The 12,611-nt window shown below is 36.9% G+C and overlaps 1 protein-coding gene across 1 annotated transcript; it reads right to left on the minus strand.

The window, feature by feature from the left end:
* Nucleotides 1-682: 682 nt before the first annotated feature.
* fxyd5 (FXYD domain containing ion transport regulator 5) lies at nucleotides 683-10,236 on the minus strand. Its single transcript, XM_028470706.1, has 10 exons — nucleotides 10,027-10,236; nucleotides 8,527-8,572; nucleotides 5,197-5,280; nucleotides 4,896-5,021; nucleotides 4,758-4,808; nucleotides 3,471-3,530; nucleotides 3,152-3,181; nucleotides 2,998-3,072; nucleotides 2,859-2,904; nucleotides 683-1,219 (listed from the first exon to the last, which is right to left on the minus strand). The coding sequence occupies exons 1-10, from the start codon at nucleotides 10,072-10,074 to the stop codon at nucleotides 1,198-1,200; spliced, it is 588 nt and encodes a 195-aa protein (XP_028326507.1). The 5' UTR covers nucleotides 10,075-10,236; the 3' UTR covers nucleotides 683-1,197.
* Between the last annotated feature and the right edge of the window lie 2,375 nt (nucleotides 10,237-12,611).

A 12,611-nucleotide genomic window follows, 5' to 3' on the forward strand; every position in this document is an offset into this window, starting at 1 on the left:
TTAATGAGAACATAGAAATATGGTCTGCTCCCATGTGCAGGGTGTGATCAGGACATTTTCCCTACCTGTGGAGAGAGCAAGGCAGACCTGGCTGCACCCTGGATAATCATTTGCACATACTTTAACTACTAAGCTTCACACCCTCTGTTGCCATAATAGGGTCTATCTGCTGCAAATAATTTTGAAATCAACATTTTTTGTTTTGAATACCCGTGTTAATGTATGTGCACTTTTCCTGTGTATCCAGATCAAGTCAAGTATGTATTTGTAATATGGTTATTTTGCCAACACGTGATCTGTTAAACACACACACACACACACACACACACACACACACACACACACACACACACACACACACACACACACACACACACACACACACACACACACACACACACACACACACACACACACACACGCACACACACACACACACACACACACACACACACACCACACACACTCTCAGCTTCTATCTTTGGTTCACTTTGCACAAATGCTCTCATAGTTGACTACTAATGTATATTGTATGGTCACAACGACTCTGGATTGTTTTCATTTTAACATTAAATATGAAAAAAAAAAAAAAATGGCTTTGCTTGGTAATACCACACGGGTGTGAAAGTAATGAGTCAATAATTGTTGTTTAGTCTAAAGCTTTACTCAAACAGGCAGAACCATACATTAACCACAGTTTTTCTACTTCTAATACATTTCAGTTTTTCTGTTTTAAATGAAAAAGTTACAGTGTACAGGAAATAATAGATGAGAAAGACCCAGATTCATTTCTCTATTGCCAAAAATACCACCCTGGGTTGTTATGAAATTACATGATTACTCCACAAACCATTTATTACCAATCCCAGCAGCTTATGGCTATGTTGCAATTAACAAGATGAAAAGACTATTAAATTTCAGCCTGTTTCATGTCAGAAGGTGAGATTAAAACATGAATCATAACTCATTATTCAAAAACAGTTAATCAGTTCTTTTTCATACACTTACAAAAGATGTTCCACTTTTTTTGGTTTTTTTATTTGTCAGCAAGAGTCCCATTTTCTTGTTTGGTCACTGGCTTTCCATGATGACACATTGCAGTTTGCACGTGCACACAACAGCTGCCAGGTGGTGATGGAGTGTTTTTGTCCTGATGGTGTAGGTTGGTGGCTTGGCTGGTTAGTTACAGGCTAGTTGTTACTGGGCCACTCGATAAGACCTATAACAGACCAAAAACATATGAAATCCAATCCATTCAAGTAATACAGGATGCCTTTGAAACATCAATATGAGAGAAACTTTTAGCATGTTCTGCAGTTGCATAAAGCCATTTTGATCTATTAATCATCTCAGAGACTTCAGTCAGCATTTTGTTGAGCTGTGTCCAAAGTGACTGATTGTATTCCATTTATCATTTGGAAGCGAGTGATATAAATTATATCGTTCCACTGCTGTTTCTAAGCAGAAAGCTACAATCAGAGTTACTCGCAATGCTCTACAAAATATTCATCACATGACACATAAACTACACTAGTCTGCAGTCCAAAGATGTTGTGGGTTTCCCATTATCTGATTATTTGCTACTGACAGTTGTTTTAGGTAGAGAAGTGGTTCCCAATCATTTTTGTCCCATGTACCCCCTTTGCATTTTTGTTAAATTGTGTCCCCCCCACCCATTTCTTAAGTACCCTCTCTATAATTTCATATGATCTTTCATTTGTGGAAGAGCGGGCTGTGTCATAAAAAATGGTTCCTTAAAGCTTAATCTACCAATTCAAAACAGCGAAAGGAGTTTAAAGCGGAATTTATTAAAAAAAAAAAAAAAAATAGAATAATGTAATTTTTATGTGATTACTTTAATAGTATGTAAATATGGTCTCCTTATCGTCTCCTATTATCAGAAGTGTGATGAATTGGCCTCTACAGCATAAAATAATGCTGTTTCAATAAATTACAAGAACATCTAGTATTTTATTGAGAAATTGTAGTGTTAGTTTGTAGAGAATTTAGGAACTGGGAACATTTCATGATTATTTTTAAATTAATTAAATCTTTCCGAGTACCCCCTGCAAAGTGCTCCTGCACCCCTAGGGGTATAGGTACCCCTGTTTGGGAACCACTGAAGTAGAGGGTTAGAGTTCATAATAATGATTTGAGTTTGGAAAATAATTTTAAAAATACAGTACATTTATTGGCTGATTTGTTTTAATTTTCATTAAGAATGTTTTAGGTTTGAATAATGGAAACCTCAAGCTTGTGATTCCTTGCAAATAATGTGAATCCAAATCAAACCACTTCCACGGAGACATATCTGCTCAAAAGAATATCATGGCTGTCACTTCAGCCTCAAGGACATAAACAACATTCAAACATTGAGTGCAATGGTGTACAAAAAGGTTACGGCTGAGAGTTTGCTTTGCAGTGCTTTGTGTATCACCAAGCGCTTTCTGGCATTTATCTTGGGGTCATGGGATGCTGGAACTTATCACATCTTACATCTTACACAGGGCCTGAGGGAGAGTGCACACTAGACAGGTTGCCCGCTCATCACAGGGCGTACGCACAGAAACCACACATGCACACACTCGTGCACACGTGCGTATAAACACACCAGAGAAACCTTCTCCTCATGAAGAAACGTAGCAGACACAAAGACTTCCTTTACCATCTGATCCAATTTTCTGAACCATTGAAACAGTATTCTGGAAAAGTTTGATTTTATATTACTTGAGGTCTTTTATGTTGTTTTATAATTTACTTGTTAATTGCACATTCATTCATAGTCCAGCTTTTTTCTCTACATTTTCCTCCATGACAAGAAAGAAAACATTTTGTAATTGATTTGTTAAAAATCTTACCTTGATGACTTACTGCGACACTTGGGAAGTCGGCACGCCTTGCCACCTAAACCCAAAGACAAGCCAACGAGCAGAATAGGTGAATGGACGTTGCAGTGTATACCCCAAAAAAATGCAACCTCATGTTTGAAATACTTACAAGTGAGGACCATTATACCCATGACAAAGAGTACAGCAGCAATGGCCAGTCCAATGGATCGCAGGTATGTATAATCTAGACATGAGAAGCTCACATCAAATGTGCACAATTTTAGATAATATTGGCAAAAAGAGGAAAACATAAAGCTTCTTACCATAGGTGAAACCTTCATCCCATTTTGGGTCTACGTGAGGAAAGTGCAGAGAGAAAGAAAAGGGTTCAACAAAGCACAGGTTGACTGGTCTGATGTAATGTTGATGGTAAATCCAAACCCTATCTGTGGTAAGCCAGTCCAGCATGAGGACACATCCTTATCTCTTTTTGCATAAGGTACAACCAAGCATAAATCTGTTGGCATAAGATACCTCTGTGCCACGAGTTTTGTTTGGAAAGCATAGACTATACTGATACTGTCTGTGCTGAGATAATAAAACTGCAGTGTCCGAGGCATTCAAGGTAAGAAACTTAGTTACCCCATACAATCGGTGTAATCTTTCCACTTTTGGTGGTTTCCACAGAAGAGAAGGATGTCACTGTTGGTGCAGAAAATATAATAGAAGACATTAGTATCATTGACGCAAAACTATTTATTTTTTTCTATATTCATGGTACATTTGTAACTCATAGCCATTATTTGTGCATCAAAACCATTTAAAGTGTTGACAGATTTCTTACTAAACTGCAAATGCATTTATATTTTTTATTACATTTGTACAAAAAAATTTACCAGAAAAAGTCTTTGAGGAGATATGAAGTGACATATGAACAGTGACGTGCCGTCAGGGTAGGCAAGGTAGGCACTGCCTACCCAAGGGTGAATTGATATTTTGATTATTTGTTTTAATTATTATTATTTTTTTTTAATTATATAATTATAAATTATTTATTTTTCCATTTACAATAGCCTACAGTACCTATAAGTTTGAAAGTGTCTGCATTTTGTGCGTTTCATAGCAGTACATTAATGAATTAGTGAATTGATATCATGTGACCGCTGCTGCTATGTTTTCTAGCTAGTGGGCGGGATAACACTACAGTCATGATGACAGCGCTAGAGACGATAAAGAAACTTTGTTATGAGGAAAAACGACAGCTTTTAAAAGATGGGAGACCAACACCTGAGCTACCAGACCTTCAGCAAAGGTAAGGTCAGAAAATGTTTCATACTTTCACAGTGAATGGTATAAAAGGAAGGATTGGCTTTGTGGATGCTCCTCACTGAGGCTGTTCTAAGTTGTTGTTGTCATTTTCTCCATGTTTCCAACACAAACAATGGATGTGCTGTCGTGTCATGAGATATATCTTGTTGGGAGAGTATGGAGGCTATATTAAATAATTATTTATGTTTCTTTTATGGTGTTTATGATGTTGATTTTGTTAGATGGCTAAATACTTGTTCATGTGGATCTTGTTGGGTTTTTTCTTGCTTATTATGGATTTTATATTTTGATAAGCGCATTGAGATGACTTTGTTGGAAATTGCTTTATACAAGTAAAATTGATTTGAATTGAATTAACACTTGACAGCAGAAACATATATGGGTGCCTACCCAACCCTAGTGGTCACGGCACATCACTGCATATGAAAGCATCTCTAAAGCTTGCAGTCCTTTTCTGTGATCATCAAGGGATTTTTTTTTTTTTGGCTCTTCTATTATGGCTTAAGTGGATATTCAAGTCATGTCAAGGTGAGCAGGAGTTTATCTACCAGTCAGATTCAAAGAATCATTCAACAAGAGGGAAAATGTCAAACATGTTACCTGAAATAAATGTAGTTTTGCTTTGATCTGTGGTTATCTTTTCACTGGGAACTGACAGTTACAAAAAATGACATTGAGTTTAAACAGGATCATGTCCTTGTAATACAGTTACATTTTGGTGTCAAAACAACTCTTTACCTGTTGAAGTCTTTGCTTCTGCAGTGAAGTTGTCAACTGCGTTGCCAGTGAACTGGCTTGTGGTTTTTTCAGGAGTTTCCATGGAAGTGTTGACTCCTCTGGTGACTCTACTTCCCACTCTTCCACCTATTGCTCACACGAAGCATCAAAGTAGAAGAAAATTGTAGGACATTGAGAGAAACAAATGGAGGGACAGAGAGTCAAACTTAGCCCAACCAACTCTATATTTTAGTGCTGTTCATTCATTTCATAAACCCCATTGGAATTACGTAAACCTTTGTGTATTTTCTATGAGCTGTACCATTTAAAGCCACAGTGATGGTTGTGCCATCTTTGCTGGTGTTATCTGCTTGATATGCAAGTGTGGGAGCCTGTGCCTTTGACCCTGTGGACAAAAAAACACACATTTTAATCTCAATGTATCCAAACCCGACAAAACCCACAGTAATGTATCCAAACAGTATATTTTACTAAGTCGAACATTGTGCTTCATTGTTCAGGTTTCTCCAGACAATGCTGTGCTGTGGTCCTATTAGACGGTAAACATCAGACTGAGTCTAGCTTTGCAGGATAAAGAGGCCTGTGAGTGGCTGTGAGGGAACTTCAGACTGGAGAGTTGTTGTGTTAGACTGCAGCACAGAGGGAGCGTTGTTTACTCACTTGGCAGCTCCCAATTAAAACCAGGCTCCACGTAACTCCATGCAGCCAATGCTGCGGTTTTAATGAACCCATAGCAAGCTACCTGATCAAAGGTAGAATAAATCAAAGTTAAGTGTCTTTGATTTTGATCAGTCTGCCAATCTAAAAAGTGCGTATGAATTTCATTGATAGTATTGATTATGCTTGGGCAAACAATTTTTTTTTGAAAATTGTAACTACAAAGAGAAGCTGAGTGCTTAAAATGTATAAATCAAAGCTGAGTAGTCCTTTATCCATTTATATTTTATACTTACTAGTAGACCATCACAGCACTACCATATATAGTCCAGGGGTAATCAACCTTTCTGAATCTGTAAACTACTTCATATATGCATAGTCCAAAGAGCTACCAGTTAGAAAAGCACTGTTTAAATACTCAATAATTACGGCTTTAATTAATTAGAGGACATGATATAGTGTAGGCTAGCAGTAACTTAAAATGGTAGGAAATGTTATGCTGCGTTCACACCGGATCCATCACGAAATGTCCGTACGTTTAGATTACATACAAAGTCAATGGATAGATGAGTTCCAGATGCAAAATCTTTCCAGTGCGGCGGTTCTGTGCGATCCACACGTCTAGTGCGTTGGCCGTGTGAGCGAGCTCCTGATTTTACGCATATTTGCACACCCTCACATTCGCAAGAGTTGAAAATGTTGTCTGTTCACACTAATCACACCGGTTTATGTTTATGAGAGGAGAAAAAGGAGCGCAGCTCCTCCCTTCAGCCGGCAGTGACACTCACCGAGTTGGATGTGTCGTTGGTGGGCGGGGCTTTGTTTCAGACGTGCGTATGATGCAAATGGGGACATTTTTTGATTCTGCAGACCCTTCGGTACGTTTCGTACTGCAGATGCGTCCGGTGCCGCAGAAGACGCATTCGGTGTGAACACAGCATTAGGGTTTCAACACGAAACACTTAATTTCTCCTAATTATTGCAGCTTCATTTTCAATACATTTAATAGAAAATTCCCATTTTAATTTTTTACTAGCTTCTAACAAATAACCTTTGGTTAAGTCATTGTAAAACATGTAACATTTGTAAAATGTCACATTTTACAAAAATTACCTTGTGTTTAAAAAAAAAAATATATATCTTATACATATCATATTATTTAAAACATACCATAACCCATACACCAAATCTGCAACACTTAAAAACATTTGTCACAATGTTTCAGTGAAAATAAACAGTTAAAGATGGTTCATTTAAGACTAAAACTTTATGACGCGCAGTATTTAACTTTACTAAGTTCTAACTGCATCTGTCATATGTATTGATTTTTGTGAGTTTGAATCCTGGAAAGTAAATCAGATTTTAGATGGAGCTCATTGGTGACTAGAGCTCGTGCGGGAACCATGTTGGTGACCCCTGCATACAGGCAAATGATCACAATCAAACACATATTCCGGCCGATGGTTGATTATGAAACAATAACATGAACCAGGCCTCTGTGCTGTTGGACTGAAAGAGAATGGGACAAAAAAAACAAACAAAAACAACATACAGTACAGTATGTCTGCATGTGGTATTTCATCAAACCCAGCTCAGGGTTACTTCCAGGTTTTACCTGAGGGTCCGGCTCAGTTAAACCCAGATCTAACGTCATCAAAGAGAAAACACCTTGGTTGCCATGGAAACGCTGTGCTGCAAACCTACTCCAGACCCGATACTTATTTTAACCTGCTGCAGATAGCAAACGCACTCATATGAAACCACGTCATCATTTTTGAAATACGCCATTTGGTGATGCTTTAAAACACTCAACTAAGATCTACTAATGGAAATAGGAGTGAAAAATAATTCTGTATTTCAAAAGGAAATGAAACATAATCTCATGGTAGTTGTTTAATTGTGACTTTAAATGAATACAAATGACAATAGAATAATTATCTTATTACGTGTTTAAATAGTACCATACCTTTTAATTAGATGATAGCAGTCTCCATGTGTTTTATACCATCCATTGCCTCTCGTTTACCGCAGCATATCCATTCATTAAGGATCCAGTAATTTATAATGAGAAAGCTCTTAATATACAGAGAGGGAGAGGGTATTCGGGGACAGGGCAAATCACTAAGTCTGATTTCACACTGGTATAATGTCAGACTCGTGCTTAATGGGTGGAGAACGGCTAATCATTTTATCACCTTGATCCGCTCTAGACTTAATTTGCGTGGTCACAACAAGATGGACTATCTGAGCAAACAAAAAGCATTTTAAGCACTCTGGGATTCTTCGGTGTGAAACCACCCCTAAGGCTCCCCAATGCCAAAATCTATGAACAGTATCGCTTCACTACACGGAACTGCGCACAGGATGTGTGCACACTGCTCACCTGCACGGTGGGAGCTACTCCTGTGTTGGCTGTGGTTGTTTCCATAACAGTCTCACAGATACTGCAACTTTAGCTTTAAACGTGTCCATCCTTTATTTCCTCTTTTCCTCTCAGCTGATTGTCAAAAACATTGTGGCCAATAATGTAACCTGTGAGAGACTTAAATTCTTCTCAGTGATTGATGAAGGGATGATCATCACGTGGCTTCATTTTATAAATAAAAAATAATTTGTAAATCTATTTACTGTAAACACCTAAAGGGTAAATATGTTGGTTTTTTTATTTATGATTTACTATTTGTTGTTTTTGCATCTCTTGAGAAAGTGACACTATATAAATCCAAGGCATTCATCTTCTTCTTCTTCTATTATAACTTTTGAAATTTATACAACAATTCTGTGTTTTTGCTATAGTTTTCTTCATATCTTACCACCCTGATAACAACACTCTATTGGCAGCATTTTGAATATGTAACATATATTTCATACAATCGTCAGGTTTTGCTGAACTTCAAAGTGTTGGTTGTGAGGAGCACAAACTGAATCTAATTCTGAATTTCATTTGTGACTTTTTCTGATGATTGACACTCACCTTTTAACATGACACAGATGCAAAAGACAAGTGAAGCCAAACAAATCTGAAAGAAAAATAAATAAAGGTAGGTAGTTAAAATACAGTATTAAGTAGTAATTAGCAATACAGTCAATATTTATCCAGAAATCAGTCATTTATAGTAGATCATTAATAGATTATGTATTACTGGTTTATTTTACTCTCACTCCGATTCACCAAAATCTTATACTTTTTAAAATGATATATCTTTTGTCCAACATGTTGATCTCCACAAGTGCTTTTTATTGAATATGTGGCACCTAAATAACTCCTCTAATGGTAAAGTTTACATATAATCCTTCAGTTGAGTAATCTTTGCAATTTGGTTTGAATATCTCTTTAACCATTATTTAATTGCTGTGATTTTATCATTGTGTCATAGATTTGATCTGAATAACATCTTGCACAGAATGTCAAAACAGCTACAAACTGCACTGTTTGCTATATAATTACTTAATTTTCTGCTTTTTATTAACTTAAATGTGTAATATTTGTTATATAATAATCAAATAAGATGGTTATGTAAGAATATAGTTAATGTGAAATGCTTGGCACATATCTATCCTGACAGGAAGTGGTAAATCAATGAGGTTTCCATCATGTGATCATTTACTCCTTCCTTCATTGCCACACGGAAGCATCATCCCCACTTCTCATGCAGCATGACAGAAAACATTCTCACTTTGAGTGTCAGGCTCTTGTTATTTGTCAGAAATGAGTGATCGATGCCACACAGTGTGTATGCTGTTCTCCCACATATGACTGTGTTGAACTTTGAGGCTCTGTAGATCTGACTTCTTCACATTTTGAATGCTGTCATCAATTTAAAAAAAAAAAAAAAAAAAAAAAAAAGCATCAGAGAATCTGTCAAAACAAATCTCTCTCTGTCTCTTTTTTTTCCTTTTTTAACACAATAGAAATTGTGTACCAGTGAGCAGAAGAAGGCTTTGAAACAGTAGGAAAACATATTCTCTCCACCCCCTCAACATTTTGCCTGTAGCTTGAAACAAAACACTAAAGAAAAATAGATGCAGCTGATTAAAGCTGGTGGCATTTGGGTGGTGTACAGAGAGGGAGGAAGGGTGATGGATGTCTAGACCTCCAGAACTCGGTTTGAATCCACCCTCTAGCAGAAAATGAGTCCTGATCTTTGACCTATCATGGTGGCAGCTCATCCTCCAGGCTGTGAACAGTGTGACGGCTGAGCGTATGTGGCCATCATGAGCTCCGACAGCTCAGATTAGCAGGCCATGTCAATCTTAATTTCACTTCGGCGCAAATGTCAAGATGAGGCCCGCAGCCTGGCCTGTCTGTGTGTCTGTGCCTGTCTCACCCAGCACTCTTCCTCCCTCCCTCACTCTCCGTCTGTTTGTTCATCCATTTGATTATCATCCATCCATCAATCTCCTTTCACTTGGCTTCATTCTAAACACCCCACGGTCCATGGATGTGGTCTCACACCCAGATCTTTGTGCTTACCTTAGTATCCATCCTCCTGTGTGGTGCCTGAGCCCAGGGATTTATCATCAGCCTTATTATCCACTATGATAGAGCTGAAAGAAAGAAGCTGCTCGCCAACCACACCCATGTGCTCACCAGCCTCACTTCCTCATCCAACCGTCTGAACTCTCGTTCTGTCCCCCCACCCACTCTTTCTCATTACATGGCTTCCTTCTTGTTTGGCAACCCGTTTGTGGTGTTGCCATTCAGCTATGGCTTTTACTCTGCCCTATTCATTGTGTCAGCCTCACGGTCTTTCCTCGTGTTTGTGGAAGCTTTTATGTGTGCAGTTCCATCTGTCTTCTCTTCCTAGAGCCACCTCACAAACAAGAATAAAGGGCTTAGTAATGAGAGATCGTTGGTGTGTTTGCATTTCAGAAAAGTAGAACGTTGATTAAAGGTTGTTTTTAGAAACACATAATGATTGAAATAATGGTAATACAATGTTTAAATTAGAAATTGCTGCCAAAATAAGGATTAGTAATAAAATGAAAACTAAATTAAATAATTTTTACTAAAGAAAATCAAAACTTTCTATATTTATTATTAGGAACCGACTGTATGTAAGCATACGTTTAAAAAAATAAAAAATAAAATAAAGAATACATTTTAGCTATTTAATTGGCTTTAGAAATGTGGTTTTGTAAACAGGGCATAACTGTGTTATCGAGAAAAAAGGCTACACTTTGTTACATCAGACAAAGACTTTATTTCATTCCCACTTGCAGAACACAGCCTTTGTCAGTTGTGCTGGGGGTGTTTTTAAATCAGCTAATGCTATATGCCAAAGTGTTTCTCAAACAAACAGCAGCTTTTTTTTTCACAGTATGTTTAAAAACCACAACTAGTTATCAAGTCTTGTGTTAAAAAATATTCCACAATCTATGAAAAATCCATTAATCCTCCAGATTTTGTATCTTCTAAAACTGAACTATTAGGCAGCTTTAAGCACTGGCTGCTCAGGGCTTGTGGTGTTCCCATGAGTTTCTGCAGCATGAGCAACTCTTTTTCCCCATCTTTTATCACAGTCACACTATCCCACAGTTGATGGAGCTCTCTCAGTGTTATCCTCAAGCCTTAAGCACATTTATTTATACATGATTCAAGCTAAAATGCAAACAGGTATGGTTCACTAAAGATAAAACGTCATCAAATATAAGACATTGCCAGTTTTTACTATGCACTTGAAGTGTACATGTCTATTAAAGTTAAGGTTTTATATGTATATTATAAATGAAGAGTCGTTTATAGAGCAACAACAGTAGAAGCATAAATAGAACAGAATATTTGGGGGCCAGAAACATTTATTAATGCACACCATTCCCTCCTCTAAAATGGACACAATATTTTTTAAACACAAACAGTTAGATAATGTCATCTTCCTTACCTATAAACATTTTACCCCCCTAGCTAACAAAAATATTTATTTTTTTACTGTGTATGTGGCTTCACTTAAAAAGGATAGAGTAGGGAAAAACGCATTTTAACATTTAAAGCTCTTTTTAAGTGAATTGGTTTCCAACACATAAACAACAAGAGCACTCGAGGGCGCAACTCTCCGCCAAGCACCAAATTTCCTCTTTGCCAGATATTGGCAGTTATCTGGATCAGTGATCCTGATCATTGTATCATGATCATTCACACTTTAAAGGCTTGGAATACATTGATTTCCCCATTAATAACGATACAGTAGGTCTAAATGTATGAGCACCCCCATTTTTTTTTCAAAAAAATCACAGTGAAATATGCAATCCGGATCTGATTCAGATGAAACTCTGTGGGGTAATTGAGGAACCAACCTACATAACTGAGTCAAATTTCATAAAGATTAGTAAAATACCAACCAATACAGGACTTTTTTAAAATTTTACCAATTATGAGAGATCGGAATTTTTTTTTTTTTTTTTTACTTTTAAAACTGATCCAGAATTGATTCAGATCCCCTCCATAATTTAATGAAATCTTCCATGGCGTAAGGTCTATCTTTGCTAAAAATATTGTCAAAATACGTTAAGTGCTTAAGACAAACAAATTAAAAAAATGACCTCCTTGGTACAGGTATAAGGAGTTTACTTTCATCAGCATTGCTTTGAACTAAAAGGATATTGTTGAAAAATAAAAAAAAAATTGAATGAGCATTGACCATTATTCTTTTTGACTCATTTCCTGGTTATTGCTCATGATCTACCCTGTTGTTTATTGTATTTATTTCCTTTATACGTAAATTACAGCCCATTTTATTAACAACAGGAAAGCAAAGCTACAAATCGAGCTCTAACGACTGCCAATAAAACCCTATTTTAATATGTGAAACCTGCTGTTGTTATGATTTGATTTCTCTTTATTTCATTCTAAAACTAGGAAGATGAGTACAGTCGAAAAGTTTGGGAAAATTAGTATCAAACTTCCCGCTGAGAGAGCATACATTATATAAGAAACACTGAGAGAATATTTAATCATGCACATGCTTTTTTTTATTTATTTATTTTTTTTAAAAAAAGCCCCCTGACCAACAGGAAGAAAAGCGTGAAAATAGTGTGAAGAGGTAATTAAAGTCAGCTATT

Source organism: Gouania willdenowi, chromosome 16 (genome assembly GCF_900634775.1).
Source record: "Gouania willdenowi chromosome 16, fGouWil2.1, whole genome shotgun sequence".
Lineage (NCBI taxonomy): Eukaryota > Metazoa > Chordata > Actinopteri > Blenniiformes > Gobiesocidae > Gouania > Gouania willdenowi.

Bases quoted from the DNA above. Each gene is read 5' to 3' on its own strand.
- fxyd5 (XM_028470706.1), bottom strand. From the start codon at position 10,074: ATGATAAATCCCTGGGCTCAGGCACCACACAGGAGGATGGATACTAAG. The intron at 3,531-4,757 runs GTAACATGTTTG...CTGCACCAACAG, and splicing joins CAAAACTACATTTATTTCAG to TGACATCCTTCTCTTCTGTG. The intron at 3,073-3,151 runs GTAAGAAGCTTT...TCTCATGTCTAG, and splicing joins GGATGAAGGTTTCACCTATG to ATTATACATACCTGCGATCC.